The sequence below is a fragment of the Haliotis asinina genome, chromosome 1 (assembly GCF_037392515.1).
Source record: "Haliotis asinina isolate JCU_RB_2024 chromosome 1, JCU_Hal_asi_v2, whole genome shotgun sequence".
Classification (NCBI taxonomy): Eukaryota; Metazoa; Mollusca; class Gastropoda; order Lepetellida; family Haliotidae; genus Haliotis; species Haliotis asinina.
Window position 1 is genome coordinate 44,203,641 of NC_090280.1, and position 20,146 is coordinate 44,223,786.

Here is a 20,146-nt window from a genome sequence, read left to right on the forward strand (position 1 = left end):
CAGATGGTATATGACTATATGTCTCTCTAACAGACTGTATATGACTATATGTCTTTCTAACAGACTGTATATGACTGTATGTCTCTCTGACAGACTGTATATGACTATATGTCTCTCTAACAGACTGTATATGACTATATGTCTCTCTAACAGACTGTATATGACTATATGTCTCTCTAACAGACTGTATATGACTATATGTCTCTCTAACAGACTGTATATGACTATATGTCTGTCTAACAGATGGTATATGACTATATGTCTCTCTAACAGATGGTATATGACTATATGTCTGTCTAACAGACTGTATATGACTATATGTCTCTCTAACAGACTGTATATGACTATATGTCTGTCTAACAGATGGTATATGACTATATGTCTCTCTAGCAGACTGTATATGACTATATGTCTCTCTAACAGACTCAGTATGACTATATGTCTCTCTAACAGATTGTATATGACTATGTGTCTCTCTAACAGATTGTATATGACTATATGTCTGTCTAACAGACTGTATAAGACTATATGTCTGTCTAACAGACTGTATATGACTATATGTCTCTCTAACAGACTGTATATGACTGTATGTCTGTCTAACAGACTGTATATGACTATATGTCTGTATAACAGACTGTATATGGCTGTATGTCTCTCTAACAGACTGTATATGACTATATGTCTCTCTAACAGACTGTATATGACTATGTGTCTCTCTAACAGATTGTATATGACTATATGTCTCTCTGACAGACTGTATATGACTATATGTCTCTCCAACAGACTGTATATGACTATATGTCTCTCTAACAGACTCGGTATGACTATATGTCTGTCTAACAGACTGTATATGACTATATGTCTCTCTAACAGACTGTATATGACTATATGTCTGTCTAACAGACTGTATATGACTATATGTCTGTCTAACAGACTGTATATGACTATATGTCTCATTAACAGAATGTATATGACTGTATGTCTCTCTAACAGACTGTATATGACTATATGTCTCTCTGACAGACTGTATATGACTATATATCTCTCTGACAGACTGTATATGACTATATGTCTCTCTGACAGACTGTATATGACTATATGTCTCTCTAACAGACTCAGTATGACTATATGTCTGTCTACCAGACTGTATATGACTATATGTCTAACAGACTGTATATGACTATATGTCTGTCTAACAGACTGTATATGACTATATGTCTCTCTAACAGACTCAGTATGACTATATGTCTGTCTAACAGACTGTGTATGACTATATGTCTGTCTAACAGACTGTATATGACTATATGTCTCTCTAACAGACTGTATATGACTGTATGTCTGTCTAACAGACTGTATATGACTATATGTCTCTATAACAGACTGTATATGACTGTATGTCTCCCTAACAGACTGTATATGACTGTATGTCTCTCTAACAGACTGTATATGACTATATGTCTAACAGACTCTGTATGACTATATGTCTCTCCAACAGACTGTATATGACTATATGTCTAACAGACTCGGTATGACTATATGTCTCTCCAACAGACTGTATATGACTATATGTCTCTCTGACAGACTCTATATGACTATATGTCTGTCTAACAGACTCTGTATGACTATATGTCTATCTAACAGACTCTATATGACTATATGTCTGTCTAACAGACTGTATATGACTATATGTCTCTCTAGCAGACTCTGTATGACTATCAATAAACTTCTTGACATGGAATTTGTTTCTTGTTCCCAGGACCGTTTCTTCCTCCTGCTGGTTGGCAATGCAATCAACTGGGCATTGTAAGTTTACTAATTACTAATTACTAGTGTTAGTTTATTTCATTTTTTTGTACTTTAAATCCAGATGAGGTCAACAAGAGCATTAAAGAGTTTTGCTTGAGATTCCAAGTGAAGTACAGTGCACCATGCACAAATAGCACAGGGCTTGACCTAGGATGAACACTTTCGATGAAATAAAACATTTATAGCTGTTTCCTTCTGTTTGAGTGGTTAAATGTAGATTATCATCTTTTTAGATGGCTTTGTTGTCTTTGAATTAAAGGTCAAGAGTTTTGACAATTTTTTAAGAAGTTAGATATCAGAAGATGTGGCAGTTATGTACAGTTTAACCCCCAAGGACTCAATGGTTGAACATACCGACATCTAGATTAACACGTTATACACAGAAATGCCTTGACAAACAGTTGAATTTGTGATAACAACTTACTTTCAACCATTATAATCTGTGTCATTCACACTTTAACACAAGCTATTTGGAGCTGTGGAAGACTTCAGAGGTGGTGGGGTAGCCTAGTGGTTAATGCGTTGGCTTATCATGCTGAAAACCTGGGTTCGATTCCGCACATGGGTACAATGCATGAAGCTCATTTTAAGTGTCCCCTGCCATGATATTGCTGGAATATTGCTAAAAGGGGCAGAAAACCATACTTACTCACTGACTCTGGAAGACTTAATCCTTGTTTCAGTGCCATCTATGGAGCTGTCCAGCAGCCGACTGACTTCGCCAGCTACCTCCTTGCCATCTTTATTGGCAACCTCCTCTTGTACTGCCTATTCTACATCCTCATGAAGGTAGGGTCACTTATGTCATCTTCGACCTTATGGGGTAACCTAGCATTCGCTTGTCATGCCAAAGACCCAGGATCAATTCTCCACATTGGTACAACATGTCAAGTCCATTTCTTGTGCCCTGTGATATTGCTGGAATATTACTAAAAGAGGCAAACTTTTGTATCTAACTTTTACACTTATCTGTTATGCGGATTCATACAGTTTGCACATTGGTTTTTAGTTTCATACCTCAATACAATGAAAGAAATACACAGTCAATCCTTAAAAGGACACATTTTTTGTAATATTTCTGAGAGGGAGTATTGTTTTGGCAATAGTCCAGCAATATGATGGCTTGGGACAGCAGAAACTGGCTTCACATACAGTACCCCTGTTTGAAATTTTAATATTTGATATTTTTTATATATTCATATTAAGATGTATAAACATATTCATCAATATCTGTTTACCATTTCAGATGCTTTTCAAAAGAATCAAATTCAGACACGAAAGTTATGTTACCATCTTCAGAGGAATACACTGTCTAACCGAATGACTTAATTCTGTGTTTGTTCAGCTACTGAGTGGAGAGAAGATCAAGTGGATAGCCATCTTTATAATCCTGCTGTCCATGGTGACGTGGGGCTCGGCACTCTTCTTCTTCTTCTCCCACCTCACATCCTGGCATGTAAGTATGTTCAAACTTTTGCGGTAAGAGTTCTGCCAGTAACCCCTGCTTGAAATGTATTCTGTTTATTAGGGTTATTTTGAGGGTTTAGGTTTAGGATTTAGGCTTAGGTTTCTGGTTTTTTAAACACAGCTCCAAAAAACAATTATTATGCATGGAATGATTAAAAGTAAATATGGGGACTAGGGAAGGAAATGTTTCCACTTGGCCTGCTGGGACGTGGCTTACAATGTGTCCCCATCACTATATTGCAAGTCATTCTGCATTGACTTAAACTCCCTCTTGCTTGATACCCTTTTGGGTCCTAAAGTTATCTATAACCTTAAGAGCATTGTTGCTTGTCACTCTTTGAGGACTTGGTTTTGCAATTTTTGCAGTGAATGGTTTTGCAGTTTCAAGGAATCTGGTAGTATTCGATCATGTTTTTCAACCGATTGGATTAAAAAACACTGTGACTTTTGTTTGACGATGTATAAAACCTCATGGGTCCTTGTACATAATTGAAGTGCTAGATTTCAATGTCATTCCTCAAAGATCATCATTATTCTAATGTTGCCATGTAGACTTTAAAGATCACATTGAGGAAGGGTGTGTGATCCCAGACTGGGTAGAGACAGTCATGTAGCTTGATTATTGCTGAGAGCAGCTTTCAGAAAACAGACAAGTAATCTTATATTAGTAGTTACCTTCTGCATCATACTAAAGATCATGTTTCGATGATTTTCAGAAAACACCAGCAGGTTCGAGAGAGGGTAACCGTCCCTGCATCCTGCTGGAGTTTTATGACGCCCACGATGTATGGCACTTTATGTCTGCTGTTAGCCTCTTTCTTTCATTCCTGGTGAGTGATACAGATAATATCCGCTGTATCTTTAATCTTTCACCTTTTTAAATATACCCGTCAATAGATAAAGGCTTATTTGATATCCCACCTATGCAGAGTTTACCTTTATTTGATATCCTGCTTGTGGGGAGTTTATGCTTATTTGTTATTCCACCCGTGGGAGTTTACACATACATGATATCCCACCTGTGGGGAGTTGACACTTATTTGATGTCCTGCCTGTGGGGAGTTTATACTTATTTGCTATCCCACCTGTATGGATTTTCCACTGATTTGATATCCTGCCTGTGGGGAGTTTACACTAATTTGTTATCACACCTGTGGGGAGTTTACCTCTTACATGATATCCCACCTGTTGAGAGTTTACACTTATTTGTTATCCCACCTGTGGGGAGTTTACACTAATTTGATATCCTGCCTGTGGGGAGTTTACACTTATTTGTTATCCCACCTGTTGGGAGTTTACACTTACTTGATATCCCAACTTTTGGAAGTTTACACTTATTGTTATCCCACTTGTGGGGAGCTTACACTTATTTCTTATCCCGCCTGTGGGGAGTTACACTTATTTGTTATCTCACCTGTGGGGAGTTACCACTTATTTGAGATTCTGCCTGTGGGTAATTTACACTTATTTGTTATCCCACCTGTGGGGAGTTTACACTTACATGATATCCCACCTGTGGGGAGTTTACACTTATTTGATATCCAGCCTATGGGGAGTTTAATTTTATTTGACCTCACACGTATGGGAGTTTGGTTTTATTTGACTTCCTGTCTGTGGGGATATTGGTTATAGTTTGCTTTCCGTCTGTGGGTAGGTTGGTTTTTGTTTGACTTCCTGTCTGTGGGGATATTGGTTATAGTTTGCTTTCCGTCTGTGGGTAGGTTGGTTTTATTTGACTTCCTGTCTGTGGGGATATTGGTTATAGTTTGCTTTCCGTCTGTGGGTAGGTTGGTTTTATTTGACTTCCTGTCTGTGGGGATATTGGTTATAGTTTGCTTTCCGTCTGTGGGTAGGTTGGTTTTTGTTTGACTTCATACATGACTTACTTCGTAAGAAATGTATGGCACCGACCAGTCATCAAATAGAAGTGTTCTATCATCATCATCATCATCATCATCATCATCATCATCATCATCATGCCTAGCAAATAGAGAGTTATTTAGTTAAGCACTGTGTTTGTTTTTCAGATCCTGTTGCTGCTGGACGATGACCTGTCCCTTAAGCGTAGAGACAGAATCCCAGTCTTTTAACAGGGTTTAATCACAGAGTTATCTACCCATGGATCTTTCATCAAGTATTGTGTTGTCAAGCTGATGTGAACTAGCTTTCTCCTTTATCAAATGCTTCAGATCACCAGTGTGTCCTTAATATGTCGCAGTGCCATTCCTTTGTTCATATTTTTGGTAATTTCTGACATGTTCATAATCAGTGTTTCAATTTAGAGAAGTATTGAGATCAGCATAATGTTCTGTATCTTTTGTCTTAAAATTTGGTTGCTGCCTTCCAGAGGACATATTGCTTGGTCCCTATGTCTCCAGAACTAGCATTTCAGCCAACCTACACTAACCCCGGGATCCATTATTGTGGTTCTTTTCATTACAAATTGCCCACCCTTTATTTTCATTAGCATTTTACCAAACTATCATATGTTGTCAAAGGTAAGGGAGGTAACTCTTATTAGTCAGCAGTCAAAACTACAGCAGGTTTTCATGCCATGAAGACGTCCTTCCCAAGGGGTGGCAAGGTTACCTCGTGGTCAGAGCGTTCGCTTGTCACGTTGAAGACCTGTGTTTGATGTGTGAAGCCCATTTCTGGTGTCTCCAGCCATGATATTGCTGGAATGCTGCAAAAAGAGGTGAAACAATAAGGCATTGTTGATATCATCATCCCAACTTTGAGATTTGTAACTTTCATCGATTTGGCACATTACGCCAAGTAGTGTAGCCAATCAAATTGACAAATTAAAATCAAGGGCAGGCAATTTGAGACTGCAGGGACCTCGCATTTGGATCCAAGGAATAGTACATGTTTACCGAAATGCAACTCCTTGAGATATAGAGGTAAGATAGAGTGAGATTTAGTAACATCTGGCAGATACCACTGCAGTGATATTACTTCACAATGTTTTCTTGACCATCGTGATCATTGTTGCCATGACAACCATGCGGTAACATGACATCACCAACCTCAGCTTCCAGTGTATTCTGTAGTCGAATGGCCTTAATTCTGTGGTCAATATCTTTAAATTGTGCAAATAGCTCTGTAACTATTTCTTCTCATAATTTTGCATACTAGTAAGTCAGGCGTTCATGAATTTCATAGTGTTGCACCAATTGTATTTCTGGAAGGCAATTTCTCAAGTAACATCCATTTTGAAGATCGCTTGTTGAAGTGAATTTGAATACTCTTCTGCACATACAGACACTGCTCAGGGAGCAGTAATGCAAAAATCAGCTTCGATAAATTTAGTGAATATTGCTGTTAACAGATTTTTCATATTCAATGTAAGTTCATGGAAAGTGAAAGTGAAAACAGATAACTGAGTTCTACAGATTTACAAGTGTTTAAATCCTTCAAAAGGACAAGTACTTAAATAAATTACATTTTCATATTTTCAGTCTTATTTCTTTTTTTACTGCTTGTCCTCTGTCTAGTCATTTATGTTGTTATTAATTTTAGAGGATATTTATGTAGTTCACATATATGCACGCAACTAGGTGCTGTTTTGTTTTCCCTTGATCATTGGATGTCAGTCTGGAAGGCACTCCCTGGGGATCAAACAACTCATGCATAGCGACACTAGGTGCACCACGTTATTGCGTGTTTCTCATACCTACGAGGTATATGTACATATGAAGCCAAACTGATCATTAGGCCTGGCTAATATGTTCGATAATCAGTAATCGTAGGGAAATATTATTACGGAGACCAGACCAATTTTATTTCTTCTTTTACGGATATTTGTCCTCTGAAATTTCATTTCTATTTTTTTCTTATTCTTGAAAAAATAGGGCAGGCGGATCTGTAAAACAAGAAATAAAATTTGTCTGGCCTAGTTATCAATAAGAAATCAATATTATGAAATCAATGATTATCAATCATTTGCGTCATTAATTATATCTTACATTACTTTGTGTGACAGAAATAAATCTCACAGAATATACAAATGTAGAACTATCTTCAAGGCCTGCTCCTAAATTATGTTCATTAAGCTGTTTTGTTCATAGACAGTGCAGAAACATGTCACTTCTCTCCAGTGACTTGAACCATAGTTGTTTGTTACTGACATTTTTTACATCTGGTGTATTATGAATAATTGATCCCTTATGATCTATACTGATAACCAGCCCTGCTGTGGAGTAAAGATGATTTGAGCGACTTGTACCACCCAGTGTCCAGACTGTCATCATGATGATCTTGAGAGCAACATGTTGTTAGGATGCCCTTCTTTACAAGCATTCCAATGACACAATGAGAAACTTACATCTAATTTGATGAAATACGTGAATATTTGCTTTAACAATATGTCTACCATTGACAGAACCAACAGTCAGAAATGCTGTGATAATTGTGAATGGACAGTGAAGACAAAAGTGACTCTATTCTCTGTTGAGAAAAGTGTGAACATGAAACATGTTTTTCATGCAGCCTAGTATGTGAACAAATCATGTCTGTGAGAGTTTGAGGAAATGAAGACAAGGATATACATTCAGGCTGTGTTAATCTGGACAGTGCATAAAAAAAAATGTTCGGACAGTGAAACACCATTATACCATTACAGTACAATTACTTCCTGTTCGCTTGCCTCCTAGAGACAAAAGAATGTATGTTACATGTTACCATAGATCAGTCAAATTTTCGGGACCACAAATAGCAATCTGTAAAACAAACAAAGTTGGAACAAAATATGTATGGGCATGCATTTGCGGTCAAATACATTTCATTTTGAGATGTGAGTAGGTGCAATGTGTTAGCGATTGGCTGTATGCAATATGGCTGGTGTATGTAGAACTGGATTAATGTAGCAAAAACAAATACAATTAGCTGATTTGTTGCCAATAATTGATGTTTGGAGTCGGAGAATGAATAGTGGGATCAATGAATCAACTGTTAGTTTATACTGTAAACAAGACTGGTTACAACTTGAGTCTGTTTGGATGGGATGGGATTATCAGGGACTGGACTAACGCAGCCTGATTATAATCTGTCTTGGTTATTGATTGCAGGCTTATCAGGTTATCTTGACAAGCTGTGTTATCAGTGCCTTGTGAACTTGATGTTAACACTGATCAATGCACTCCATTGTCTCCTCTGTTGTTGCCAATATTGCTTTGTATTTTAGCAAATTGATATGAATCGTTTTTGTGACTTTGTGGTGAATGTGTTTTGGTTGGGGTTTGTTAAGATGTATATAGTTTAATAAAAGATTTTGAGAAGGTTTAGTTTGTTGAGAGTCTGAACACCTGTAAGAACTCAGAAGATTTTGTATTTTGTACAGACAAAACAAATGTACAAATTCACACACACTCACAATCTCTCCCACCCACATTGCACACACACACACTGTCTCACTCACGCGCGCATTACACACACTCACACTGTCACATACATTACACACACGTTCTCATCCATCCATGCATCCAACTATTCATCCTTCCATCCATCCTCATTCTCTCTCACACACAGATACACACACACAGATACACACACACACAGATACATACACACACAGATACATACACACACACAGATACACACACAGATACATACACACATATACATACACACACAGATACACACAGAGATACATAACACACGGATACATACACACACACAGATACACAGATACATACACACAAAGATACATACACACATATACATACACACACAGATACATAACACACGGACACACACACACACACAGAGATACATACACTATTTAACTCAGTTCAGTTATGTTTCTCTCTTATTTGGTGATATTGAAATGTCAGTGTATTTCTTCCTTTACAGTTTTTATATTTGACAGCATTCGTAACTACTTGTCTCTTTCCGTGACCTACAAGCCACCCAGCTTGCTGGAATGACACAAGTAGTTACGAATGATTTGACAGGTGTTGCTTTATTGTTTTTGCTACCGATTGTGGTAGGAATTCTTTATGGTATGTTTGTGAGATGATATTTGAGCTGTGGCACAGTTGCTTCACGTATCACTGATAGTTACTTCCCATATCAATGACAACTGCCTCCCACATCACTTATAATCGTTTCCCTTATCATTGATAGTTGCATCATGTATCACTGATAATTGCCTCTCCATATCACCGAAAAATGTTTCATGTGTCACCGAACATTGCTTCTCATATCACTTAAAACTGCTTCCCATATCACTGACAGTTACTTCAGGTATCACTGATAATTGCTGCCCATATTACTGAAAATTGCTTGATGTATGACTTGAAATTGCTTCTCATATCACTTAAAATTGCTTCTCATATAACTGATAATTTCTTACTATATCAGTGATATTGCTCATGTTCTCAGACCATTATGGTTTCTCAGACCATTATGGTATTAACAGCTTACACTTTCTCTTGTCTCCCATCCAGCTGGAGTTAAAGACAGGGACTACATATTTAGGGAGAAACATCCTTAAAATTCATCCTTAGTTCTGTATCATCTATAAAAGTAATTTGAAGAGGTCTTTTGTGGAACTGACTGACGACCTGTTTGGGTGTGGACTATGTGCATGGGAGAGGAAGAACAAATGAAAGTAGTGGATGGAAAACATTATTTGTTCTGAGGTTCATCACGTTACTGGCTGAACCATGCAGCATTTCAAAATAGAGAAACGGGATAAGGAGCCTAATAAAACAGCTGTGTTTAGGCAGGTGGAGGTGCATCATTTGCAATCATTGTCTTCTGTGTTTTGTTGAATTGAATAATTTCAGTTACCATTCTTAATCTTGTAAGATATATTCTCAGTTGTGAAATCGTGCATATTTTCTATAGTGTTTTCTTTTAATCCTGTTATATTTTTGCCTTTTTTGTTATTTCATGAATAAAATATTAATTACCCCTTGTATTTGTTGTGTCGTCATTACCACACACAAGCAAACACACGCACGCACGCACACACGCACACATGCACGCACATAAATTGTTTAGGGGCAGTGGGATGGTTTAGCGCTGGTCATCAAGCCAAAAACTAAGGTTTGATTCCCCTACATTGGCACAGTAACGTCACGACGGGGGCCACCAGAAATGGGTTTCGCATATTGTGCTGTATTGTACGGCACCAAAACCCGCATCTTCAGCGTGACTAGCGAACGCTTTAACGCCCATTTTTTTTATGAACACAGCATTGCGGATTAAATCTTAACTGCTCAAAAGGGTCTATTCACCCGCTGAAGCAGTCAGAATGTATTACTAAACATTCCTTATAAGAAAGAAGCTGACGCCCATTAAGCAAAATAAGTCACATGTCATCGTATCCCTGTTGTGTAAATTGATACCCTTGCTGTTGATCACTGGATTGTCTGGTCCACGCTCCGCCATGTAGCTGGAATATTGCTGGATTCAGCGTTAAACAACAAGAAACAAAGTAAATCACTGTATGTGGCTTGTTGATTTTCGACGTTACAGTTGATCATCTAGAGGGGACTATCGCTCATTAACCCTCATTGTCAGGCCTGTCTTCATGTGTTTACCGATGTACGTGTTATAAAAATGGATTATTGCCCGCGGGAAAGCACGTTATTGGTTAAAATGGCCGAATATGTTTTCCTTGTCTCTCTTTCCCTCCGAGATCACGACGAAGACATTCCTCATCGTAAAGTAATCAAGAGAAACAGAAAGGTAAACATTTTGTCATATAATGCATTTCTTTATTGGCATCGTCAGGTATTTTCTGGAAAAACACATTAAAACACGTCGATCATCATTGACGCCGGAAATTAAATGGGCCTCACAAAAAGAAAGTGATGCAAACACAGTCTTATCGATTTATGGCAAGGTCTATCAAGTCATTTTAGACGTTTCTTAAGAAAGGAGAGGGTCGATTACTGATGTTCTCATCTAATGTAGCTCACCTATACAGGTAGTCAACAGTTTAAACTGCCTAACAGAACACATCAGCAATAATGTCTCGTCTCACTGTATTGAAAGTAAGTGAAAGATTTTTACAGCTAATAACAACAAGTTATTAACATTGCGCTTGTTATTGTCCAAGAAAGTCTGCCTAACGGCGTCTTGGGAAAAGACAACTGTGACAGAAGGTATTCAGTTGTATGCCAATCTGAAGAAGAGTGTTTTCAAGCAAGACTTAAAGTTTGATAGTTTATGTATGTGTCTTAGACCAGCTTTTGTCACCACTGGGGTAGCGTTCTTTCACCATTTGGGTAGCGGGATTTTGGTGTAGACACTACGTGTTGACTGCATGGTCGTGAAGGTCGATCTTTTATAACATCAGAGTCAGTTCATTGTTTGCCTTAAAATAAGTGGTCCATCTTAAACTGAATTCATAAACCCACTGTGTTCCTTGGACGCAGATTTGATGTGGTCAGTCGTCTCTGCGCAACTGGCAACCATGGCAATTGCTTTTTGGATTCTTTGAACTTTGCAGTAAAATAAGTCATTTCTTGATCTGCATCTGAAACATATATTTTCTATTTGTATTATTTGTGTTAATTATATAGCATACCCATGCTGTTGCAGGAAATTTGATTTGAATTGACAAACAATGTTTTAGCAATAATTGAGTTGAAAATATTGAAAATCGTACGATGCCCTCTGAGTATGAAAGTAATTACAAATTTGACCTTGGACGTAAAATCGGATAGATAAGTAGTTTTTGTAACCCGTGACCACGTCGCTACGTCAAATGACGTCGGTTGAGACATGGCCCGGAAAAAGAGACAAGGAAAAGTATCGAATTATCTTCGGTTTATTCCAACCTTATGAGTGAGTGAGTTAACATTAACGTCACATGTTTCAGTCGTATCGTGACGCGAAAAAAAATTGACGTTTATAAAGAAAATGTATATAATATGAATCTCCAACCTTATGAATCACTGCTCACTGTACCACTTTGGAATTAGCACATACATTGAAGGTTGGTTTGGTAGTGTTGTAGGATAAACTGCTTGTGCAATTTTTCTTTCACAAACTTTTGTCACCTTTCCGTTAAAATCTTCGCTCACTACGCAGAATATCCGGGTTCGATCCCCCAAATTGGTACAATGCGTGAAACCCATTTCTGGTGTCCCCACCCGTATATTGCTGGAATGTTGCTGAAAGCGGCGTCAAAGACCCACTAAGTCTTTTGAAAACTGTTTGGGTTCCAATGGAGATGCGTTGATAAGACATGCGTTTCGCCTTGTGACTTTAATCTATTCGCAGACAGTCTCCTGCTACAACCTGAAATCAATTTACCTGCCGCCCCGACAACAACACGTGAGCTAATAACTGAACATGTTTGTTTCAAATAAACGCTATTCACACGTGTATTGACCCGCCGATAACTGACAGATAGTAAAACTACGCCCTTAATCATTCTCCAGAGTAGTGTCAATAATTGTATCTATTCCATGATATGACACCGTTGTCGACGGCAAGGTAGAAGGATGAGAGAGGTGCATTTACTGGTCCTCTTATCCTTAGGTATCTTTCCAAAAGGAACTTCTTACATCGTATACCAATTTGAAAGACTCGTTGCTCTGGATGACTCCCGGCTTGAGGAACTTGTAGGTAAAGTGGAAACGTCAGGGAACTTAGAGGACTGTGTGCGTATCTGCGTGCGAGACGATGTGTGCGTTTCCATGTCGTACCGTGGGACCAAGTGCTCCATCTACAGATCATCTGTGTCAAGATCTGGAACGTCAACAGGCACCATCACATACTTGAAGCATGGAGGTGAGAATTAACCATAATACAGTGGAGTAGCTGACAACATCGATGGCATACAGTACGTCACGTTTATAACCAACATGTATATGACCAACTACTTTTATGCGTAAAACAACGGTTACTGAGGCGCACTGAGGTGTAGAATACACACACACACACACACACACACACACACACACACACACACACACACACACACTAACACACACTAACACACACACACACACACTAACACTAACACACACTAACACTAACACTAACACACACATATACACACACACACTAACGCACACTTACATACACACACATGGCACATGTCATAACACACATGTATAACGTACACGCTAAATGATATCATATTAACTTGGAAATTCAAAGGCAAAAATCTACACCGAAGTTCTTTATATGCTTAACATGCGAGCAAAAAGTGATATTCATCTCCTATACCTACTTTACATATAGGACAGTTCCTTCGAGATGCATCAGATTCAATTTTTGCCACCTTCCTGCGTTATTCCTTACACGTAAGACACCAGCTCTGAAACTGATCAATACTTTACGGAGAGTATATTCCAACCTGGAAGACGGATACCCCTCAAGAAGACTCTTATGTTCTGTCTATATCTGTCTTCTGTTTCAAGAGTTGATGTCAAATTTTGGTACAACATGTTGATTAAGCTGTCCATTAGTATGACCCCGATCTCTTACAAGACGCCAGGATAGGTTGTGATCTAGACACTACATGTGTACTAGATCACAACCTATTCTGGCGTCTTGTAAAAGATCGGGGTCACACTAACAGGGGTCCAAGCATAGGCAGTCTTGTGCTTAATGGTAAAAGACTTACATCAACAGCCGATATCCTAAGCGGCTGGGCAGACCACTTCCAAAATGTAATAACAATCCCAAATATGTCAAGAACTTTGCAGAATATGTCTCCTCTAAAGTAAATCAAATCAGGAGCAATAATTCCAGCAATGCCTGTGATGTGCAACTAACAAGTCACGAAGAAGTGTCAACGATATGAACAAGAACAATAAAGCAGGCGGTGACGATTGCCTTGTTTATGAACTGTTCGGACACCTCAAATATGGCGGCACATGCTTACATCAACACCTCTCTATGCTGTTCAACCTGGTAATGTCTACAGGACACATCCCATCAAGCTGGAAGTGTAGCACTATTGTACCGATCCACAAAGGAGGAAACAAACCAAAGTCTGACAAAAACTCCTACAGAAGCATATCTCTCACTCCCGTTATAGCCAAAGTCTTCGAGAAGGTTCTTGAAAAAAGACTCCGTGAATTACATACAGATTCAAACTTCCCTAACAAGCAACAAATGGCCTATCAAAGAGGACTGTCTTCAATCCATGCGTCCTGCAACCTACAGGAGACAATATACCACTATCAAGAACGTAATGACTCTGTACACGTTGCTTCCCTAGATTGATCAAAAGCATTTGACTCTGTATGGCACGATGGACTAAAACTGAAGCTATTCAATGTGGGTATCACAAACAGAAGGTGGTCACTACTGGACTCTCTCTACAGAGAAATGAAGAGTTGAGTAAAAATTGGTTCTGAGAGCTCCCGTTACTTCACCTTGCAACGTGGTGTTCGCCAAGGTGGTGTCCTTTTAGCCAAGTTATATCTTCTTTATACAAACGAACTACTGAACAAACTAACTTCCTCCAACAAAGCAGCCGTAGTCCTTGATGTAAATGCTGGGTGTCCAACACAAGCAGGCGATGTTGCTGCCGTCAGTCCAAGAATTCCCTGTCTTCAAGACCTTCTCCACATCTGTGAAGAACACAGCAGCCTCTGGCGTTTCAACTTTTCCTCCTCGAAGACCACTGTCATCTCTTTCATCAACAAGCCAGTGATGAAGTAAACACAGGACAACTCACCATATGCAAAGAACCACTTCCTGTATCGCAGAGTGATAAGCATGTGGGTATTCTCCTGGACAAAACCTTTAATAGCATGGAGAGAACTGTCTCAACCTGCAGGTCTCTTAAAACAAGTGTTAGATCACTCATAAAGTATGGTGCTCATAAATCAGCTCGTAACCCGATGACAAGTGCCAAACTTATCAAACTATGCAGTCTTCCAAAAGCATTCTATGGATGTGAATGCTGGAACTTCATTCCGCCTACACAGTTTGATAGGTTGGTATCCAATATAATCATTCATCGACAGGAAGAAACTTCTATTCCCAAGTCAAATTCTTCATCTCCATCCCCGAGCTCTGCCCAAACAACTTCTTCTCACTAGACTCATGGAATACAGACGGCAACGTTCTCAAAAGTATTATGGATTCGTTCCCAATGTCATCGGAATATTACACAAATATGGACTATCCACTTACATTGAGAAACACTTGGACATGAACATTTTCCCAACTCACCCATCATGGAAGACGCTAACAACAAAAACTATCTATTCCGTGAAATCCAAGATGTGGACTGATCGATTATCAAAGGAAAGAGACTTCGACATATTCAGACAGATTCATCCAAGAATAGAAACACACTCCGCATGGAAGCTGTGTAAGTTGTACCCCTATATTACAGGCAGTGCACAGTTCCATGTTCTACTGTGCGCCTCTGTGACGAGTTCGACATCAGATATCCTGTGCCATAAGTGTTCTTCAACAATGTGATTGTACATGCAGTAACAGGCTGTCAATCCACAATGACACACCGTGATAATCTCTGGACAGAACTAGCCAATGTAGCAAGCCTGGAGTTTAGTGTGTATCTGCACAATAAATCAGACATGGACATTACGTGCACACTCCTAGCTGCCAGAGAAAACAGTGACCTGATATGTGCTGAAGAAAGAACAGTTCTCTTGACAGCTGTCAGATTTGTGACAGCCATGTGTCGACGGTACCTCGACATATCAGACTATTGCAATGTGAATATTACATGACGAATCTCGCGAAAAGGACATCTGAATTGCTACTGTGTCCCCTTTCTCTACGTTGATATCTGCCTGTCATAAATGCCATTCTTTATTTGTCTCTGTATTACTGAGCTGTCAGGTGGACTATGGATTAGGTTGCTCGCTCGGTGCGTCGGTTTGATTCCCTACAGAAGTACAACACCTATCCACCCAATTACCTCCCTTGCACACTAACTGTCCGTCCAATTCCTTTTCAAAAAGTTTGTGTTTGGTGTACATAACCCATTTTCATGATTCACTCTTTGTTGTAAGTCTTCATTACTGGGGGAAATACAGAAGTATATAATATAGACTGGAAATCGCCCACATTCTCCATATTCTACTGCATTTCTGCATTTGGTGTTTGTGGACCGACATATAGAACCATTTTTACATGCTTGAGAGTCATTTGTGTTTTGCTTATCTTTTAACATCTCCTCACCACCTTCCCTCCCAACACACGCGCACTCACGCACACACATCACACATATACTTGGCAGATATATTGGCTGTATTTGACTGTCACTAGTTTTAAAAAAAACAAAAAACAAAACAAAAACAAAACCAAAAAAACAAAAAAAAACAAAAAAAAACAACAAACAAACAAACAAAAAACCAACCACAACTTCTTCCTTGGGCGTTGGTCCTAATTTCCGTTTATAGCTAATTCTATTGACGTCTCCATACTACTAGTTGAAAGATTGCAGTTGCTAGTGAACACAAAACCTAGACATTTGTAGGATGTGTACCGTTTTAATGTTTCTCCCGTTATAGAGGTATTTTTCCGTTGCAGCTAATTTCCCACTACATCTTACTAAAAACTAGAATTTATACTTATTTAAATTTACAGTTAACCCATTCTTATCTGCCTACCATTCTAAAGTGTCATAACTGGTACTAAAGATCACCAACACCATCTGACAACATACCTGCATCATTCACAAATACCAACATTAGCATTTCAAGTACATCCAGACCAAGCCGTCTTCGTGTTTACCGTATTGTGTGATTCTACAGAAAGTTCATCTATAAATAATGAGAATAACATTGGACATCCCTGCATACATCCCTGCCGTAAACCCAATGGACAATTGAAATATTCTGTTACCGTTACATGTATATGTTGCACAGGACAGAAACCAGCAAGGTCGGAACACAGGTTTCTGTTGAAGGGTCCGCCTGAGAAAACCGTAAACTAAGACCAGCCACCGTTTGATTATGATACAACAACAGAGTGGAACAGTCTTATCTTATGCCTTTGTCCACAACGTTCGGTGTTTTACAAATCTCAGTTAAGTTTTGAAAGTGCCTTTCGAAACGGACTTCCATCTCAACTACTTAGCTCTCTAAGAGCGTGAACTGACCATGGCTTAAAGGGCTTTGTACATTAACTGTTTTCACATGTAAATAAAATGCTAAGGAGAGGGGCTCGCAGAACAGCTCAGGCACCCCTATACGTGCAGCCCAGACAGCAAATGGAAATTCTCCCAAGAAACGCTTCCTTGTCGAACCCACCAGAAACTTTACTGTGAATGTGAGGTTCCCAACACTGCAACTTTCTGCATTACCTATGCTGTCAGAAGAGCAGCCCCGAAGTACTCTTGCACACTCCTGATATACCAGGAGGTAGCAAACCAAGGGCACCGAGAACAATAGGGAGCCTCACGACTGTACCAGTATACTTTGGGTGCAAGCGAGGCATTTCAAAGGCGAGGTTCGCATACTTAGTATGCCTTTCCCGAATCTTGCCAATCAGACTGCTTTCAAACGAGGCAGAAAATTTAATAAACATAAATAAATCCATTAGCCTTATCAATACGGACAAGATAATGTTTGTTTGCAGGAATCTGTTTGGGGTTGCGTATGAACCTATTCCAAAGAGGTGTAAAGGCATGAGTTTCCATGACGCGATGCTTGGCAGAAGTAACGAGCCATGTCATCATGTTGTTTAAGATGTTCTGTTTGTGCCAAGGAAGGGCATCCACTGACAAAGTTCTGGACAGTGTCGGTGAATTCACTGCACGATCGACATTTCATGTTAATAGTTCTAAAAGAATGAATGAAGCGATTTTAGTGGGATGTGACTGGTCTTGGACAGCAAATAGGACGCCATCTATTTCCCTCTTATTTCCCAATTTCAGGTTTAGCCGAGAGTTTCACATTTAGCCACCTGCTTCACTTTTAGCCCTCCACCTCTTAGCCCCTTTTCTAACGTCGAAACTCACGTGTCTCTGTTTTCAGCCCTACCAACGCCTGACCCTTGCCCTGTGTCTGAAGGCTACACCTCTGTTCTGTACCCCCGCATGTGTTACAGGCTTCACACGACGCGGAAGACATCGCCACAGGCCCACACCCTATGTGAAAATGAGGGCGGGAGACTGATGATCCTTAATACAGATGAGAAGTATGACCATATGGCTGCTTACACAAAAAGGATCGATTCCCGTACGTAATGCCCAACGATTTGCAATTACTTCTTACTTCTTTTGTTTTCATTGTACCTGTATTTACCCACAGGATCGCTCCTCAATGAGATCTGTTTTGTGAAAATGGGAACATACAGGAAAGTTTATACGGGAAAGTAATGGTGATAGCCTCTTAACCTAAATCGCTTTATAATGAGAAATGTCTCGTTATTAGGGCTGTGTATCGGCAGGAAATATGCAGTGCAATACATTGCGATTCTGATACCCGTATTGCGCTACGTATTGCGATAAACAGTGGAAGCATTTGTCCAATCCGGGAAGTTGTCAACACCAACATAAAATCTCGTCGTCGTCGTCGTCATCATCATCATCTTCTTCATCATCATCATCATCATCATTGCACTAACGTTAAGCATGAAGCTGTGTTGCTTGTATTTTGCAGGACCATGGATTGCACTGTTTGTGGAGGGGACAAACAATTATGAATGGTCCGACGGTTCAACCTACATTCGAAGCGGGGCTAAAAGCAGCAAGAAGTTCTATATAGGCTATGGCGCCTGCGGGTTCCTGTACAGAGGGGAAATTCGAAGTCGATTCTGTAAGAATGGGTATGAGTACTTGTGTGAAATACTCGTCGCCTAAGACATGGAAACGGACATTGGTTGCGCTCTGCTGTGCTGAACTGAGCTGATCCTTGCTGTGTTGTGTTCTCTAATGCTACACTATGTATAGTATTACCAGAAATTACTAGGAATTTAAGGATTGTATTTTTTACATATTTTTTCACTCATTACTCAAGCATTAAAATTAATGTGAACATTAGCAGAACATAACTCCAGATTCAAAGACATGGACCGCAATGCAGGCTTCAATGCGGCGGCGCATACTACATTCTGTCCCAATATCGGACCACCTCTTCTTTCATTTCAGCAATATCTGTCAGATTTTCCTTATTAACACTTTCCATCAAACATCCCCAAACATTTTCATTTGGATTTAGGATTTAGGATTTAGGTCAGAGCCATGGCTTGGTGAACCTGTTTTGGGTCGTTGGCCTACTAGAAAATCCAAAACTTCCCATAGAACACGTGAGAAGATGGAAGTGAATGCCTCCCGAGAATATCTGTGGACCGCTCACTGTCCTTATACCCTTCAAAGACACGGGGGAGAGGGGGGCGTTGTCTCTAACACAGGCATGCCATCCCACACGTTGTATTTCGGACTGTACTTTGGACACTGATAGAAAGGTTTTCCATTTTTTTTGGTCCAGAATTTCAGTCTATTAGGAAACATCTGAGAAACTCACATTGTCCCAGTTAAAATTTCTGTGCTGTAAGCACCAGTTCAACCTTCGCTCCTCTTGTTCAGGTTTCATGGTCGGTGATGGAATTCCTGGACTTTTTCTGCCAACCCATTCCATGCAACTCAGTTCTAATTGCCTCCTTACATACAGTCGCAGTTCCTCTATCGATCATATCCAGCCTTAAGTTTTTAAGCTCCTTCGTTTGTTTTAGAAACAAGATACCAAGTTGCCCCCTGTCACCGATAATCAATTTTCTAGGCCTACCTGCGCCTCCCCGGTGCTCAATGCCATAACCATTTGCAATTTTTGTTCATAAACTAATGAAAAAGGATTAACTGAGTTCGGAGTTGTCTCTCTTGAATGAAACTAAGCACTTGACAACTGGTCAAGGATTTGTATTATAGAAATCCAATTAAACACATTCCGATAATTTCTGGTCATACGACTATACT

General features: G+C 39.4%; 2 protein-coding genes across 3 annotated transcripts in view; both read left to right on the forward strand.

The window, feature by feature from the left end:
- LOC137291832 (SID1 transmembrane family member 1-like) overlaps positions 1 to 10,191 on the forward strand; it is a 38,554-nt gene extending 28,363 nt beyond the window's left edge. Inside the window, exons 19-23 of one of the 2 annotated variants that reach the window (XM_067823383.1) lie at positions 1,757 to 1,803; positions 2,490 to 2,595; positions 3,152 to 3,262; positions 3,990 to 4,103; positions 5,301 to 6,724. In XM_067823383.1, coding sequence (XP_067679484.1) covers positions 1,757 to 1,803; positions 2,490 to 2,595; positions 3,152 to 3,262; positions 3,990 to 4,103; positions 5,301 to 5,363 — 441 coding nt within the window. In that variant the 3' untranslated portion in view covers positions 5,364 to 6,724. Of the gene's footprint in view, positions 1 to 1,756; positions 1,804 to 2,489; positions 2,596 to 3,151; positions 3,263 to 3,989; positions 4,104 to 5,300 lie in introns of both variants that reach the window. The other variant, XM_067823375.1, reaches the window with a different exon arrangement.
- Positions 10,192 to 12,716: 2,525 nt separating this feature from the next.
- On the forward strand, positions 12,717 to 19,637 carry LOC137279148 (uncharacterized). Its single transcript, XM_067811628.1, has 3 exons — positions 12,717 to 13,023; positions 18,207 to 18,410; positions 18,834 to 19,637. Exons 1-3 carry the CDS (start codon positions 12,735 to 12,737, stop codon positions 19,031 to 19,033), a joined length of 693 nt encoding a protein of 230 aa, XP_067667729.1. The 5' UTR covers positions 12,717 to 12,734; the 3' UTR covers positions 19,034 to 19,637.
- Positions 19,638 to 20,146: the final 509 nt, after the last annotated feature.

Bases quoted from the DNA above. Each gene is read 5' to 3' on its own strand.
- LOC137279148 (XM_067811628.1), top strand. From the start codon at position 12,735: ATGAGAGAGGTGCATTTACTGGTCCTCTTATCCTTAGGTATCTTTCCA. The intron at 13,024-18,206 runs GTGAGAATTAAC...CTCTGTTTTCAG, and splicing joins CACATACTTGAAGCATGGAG to CCCTACCAACGCCTGACCCT. The intron at 18,411-18,833 runs GTACGTAATGCC...TGTATTTTGCAG, and splicing joins CACAAAAAGGATCGATTCCC to GACCATGGATTGCACTGTTT.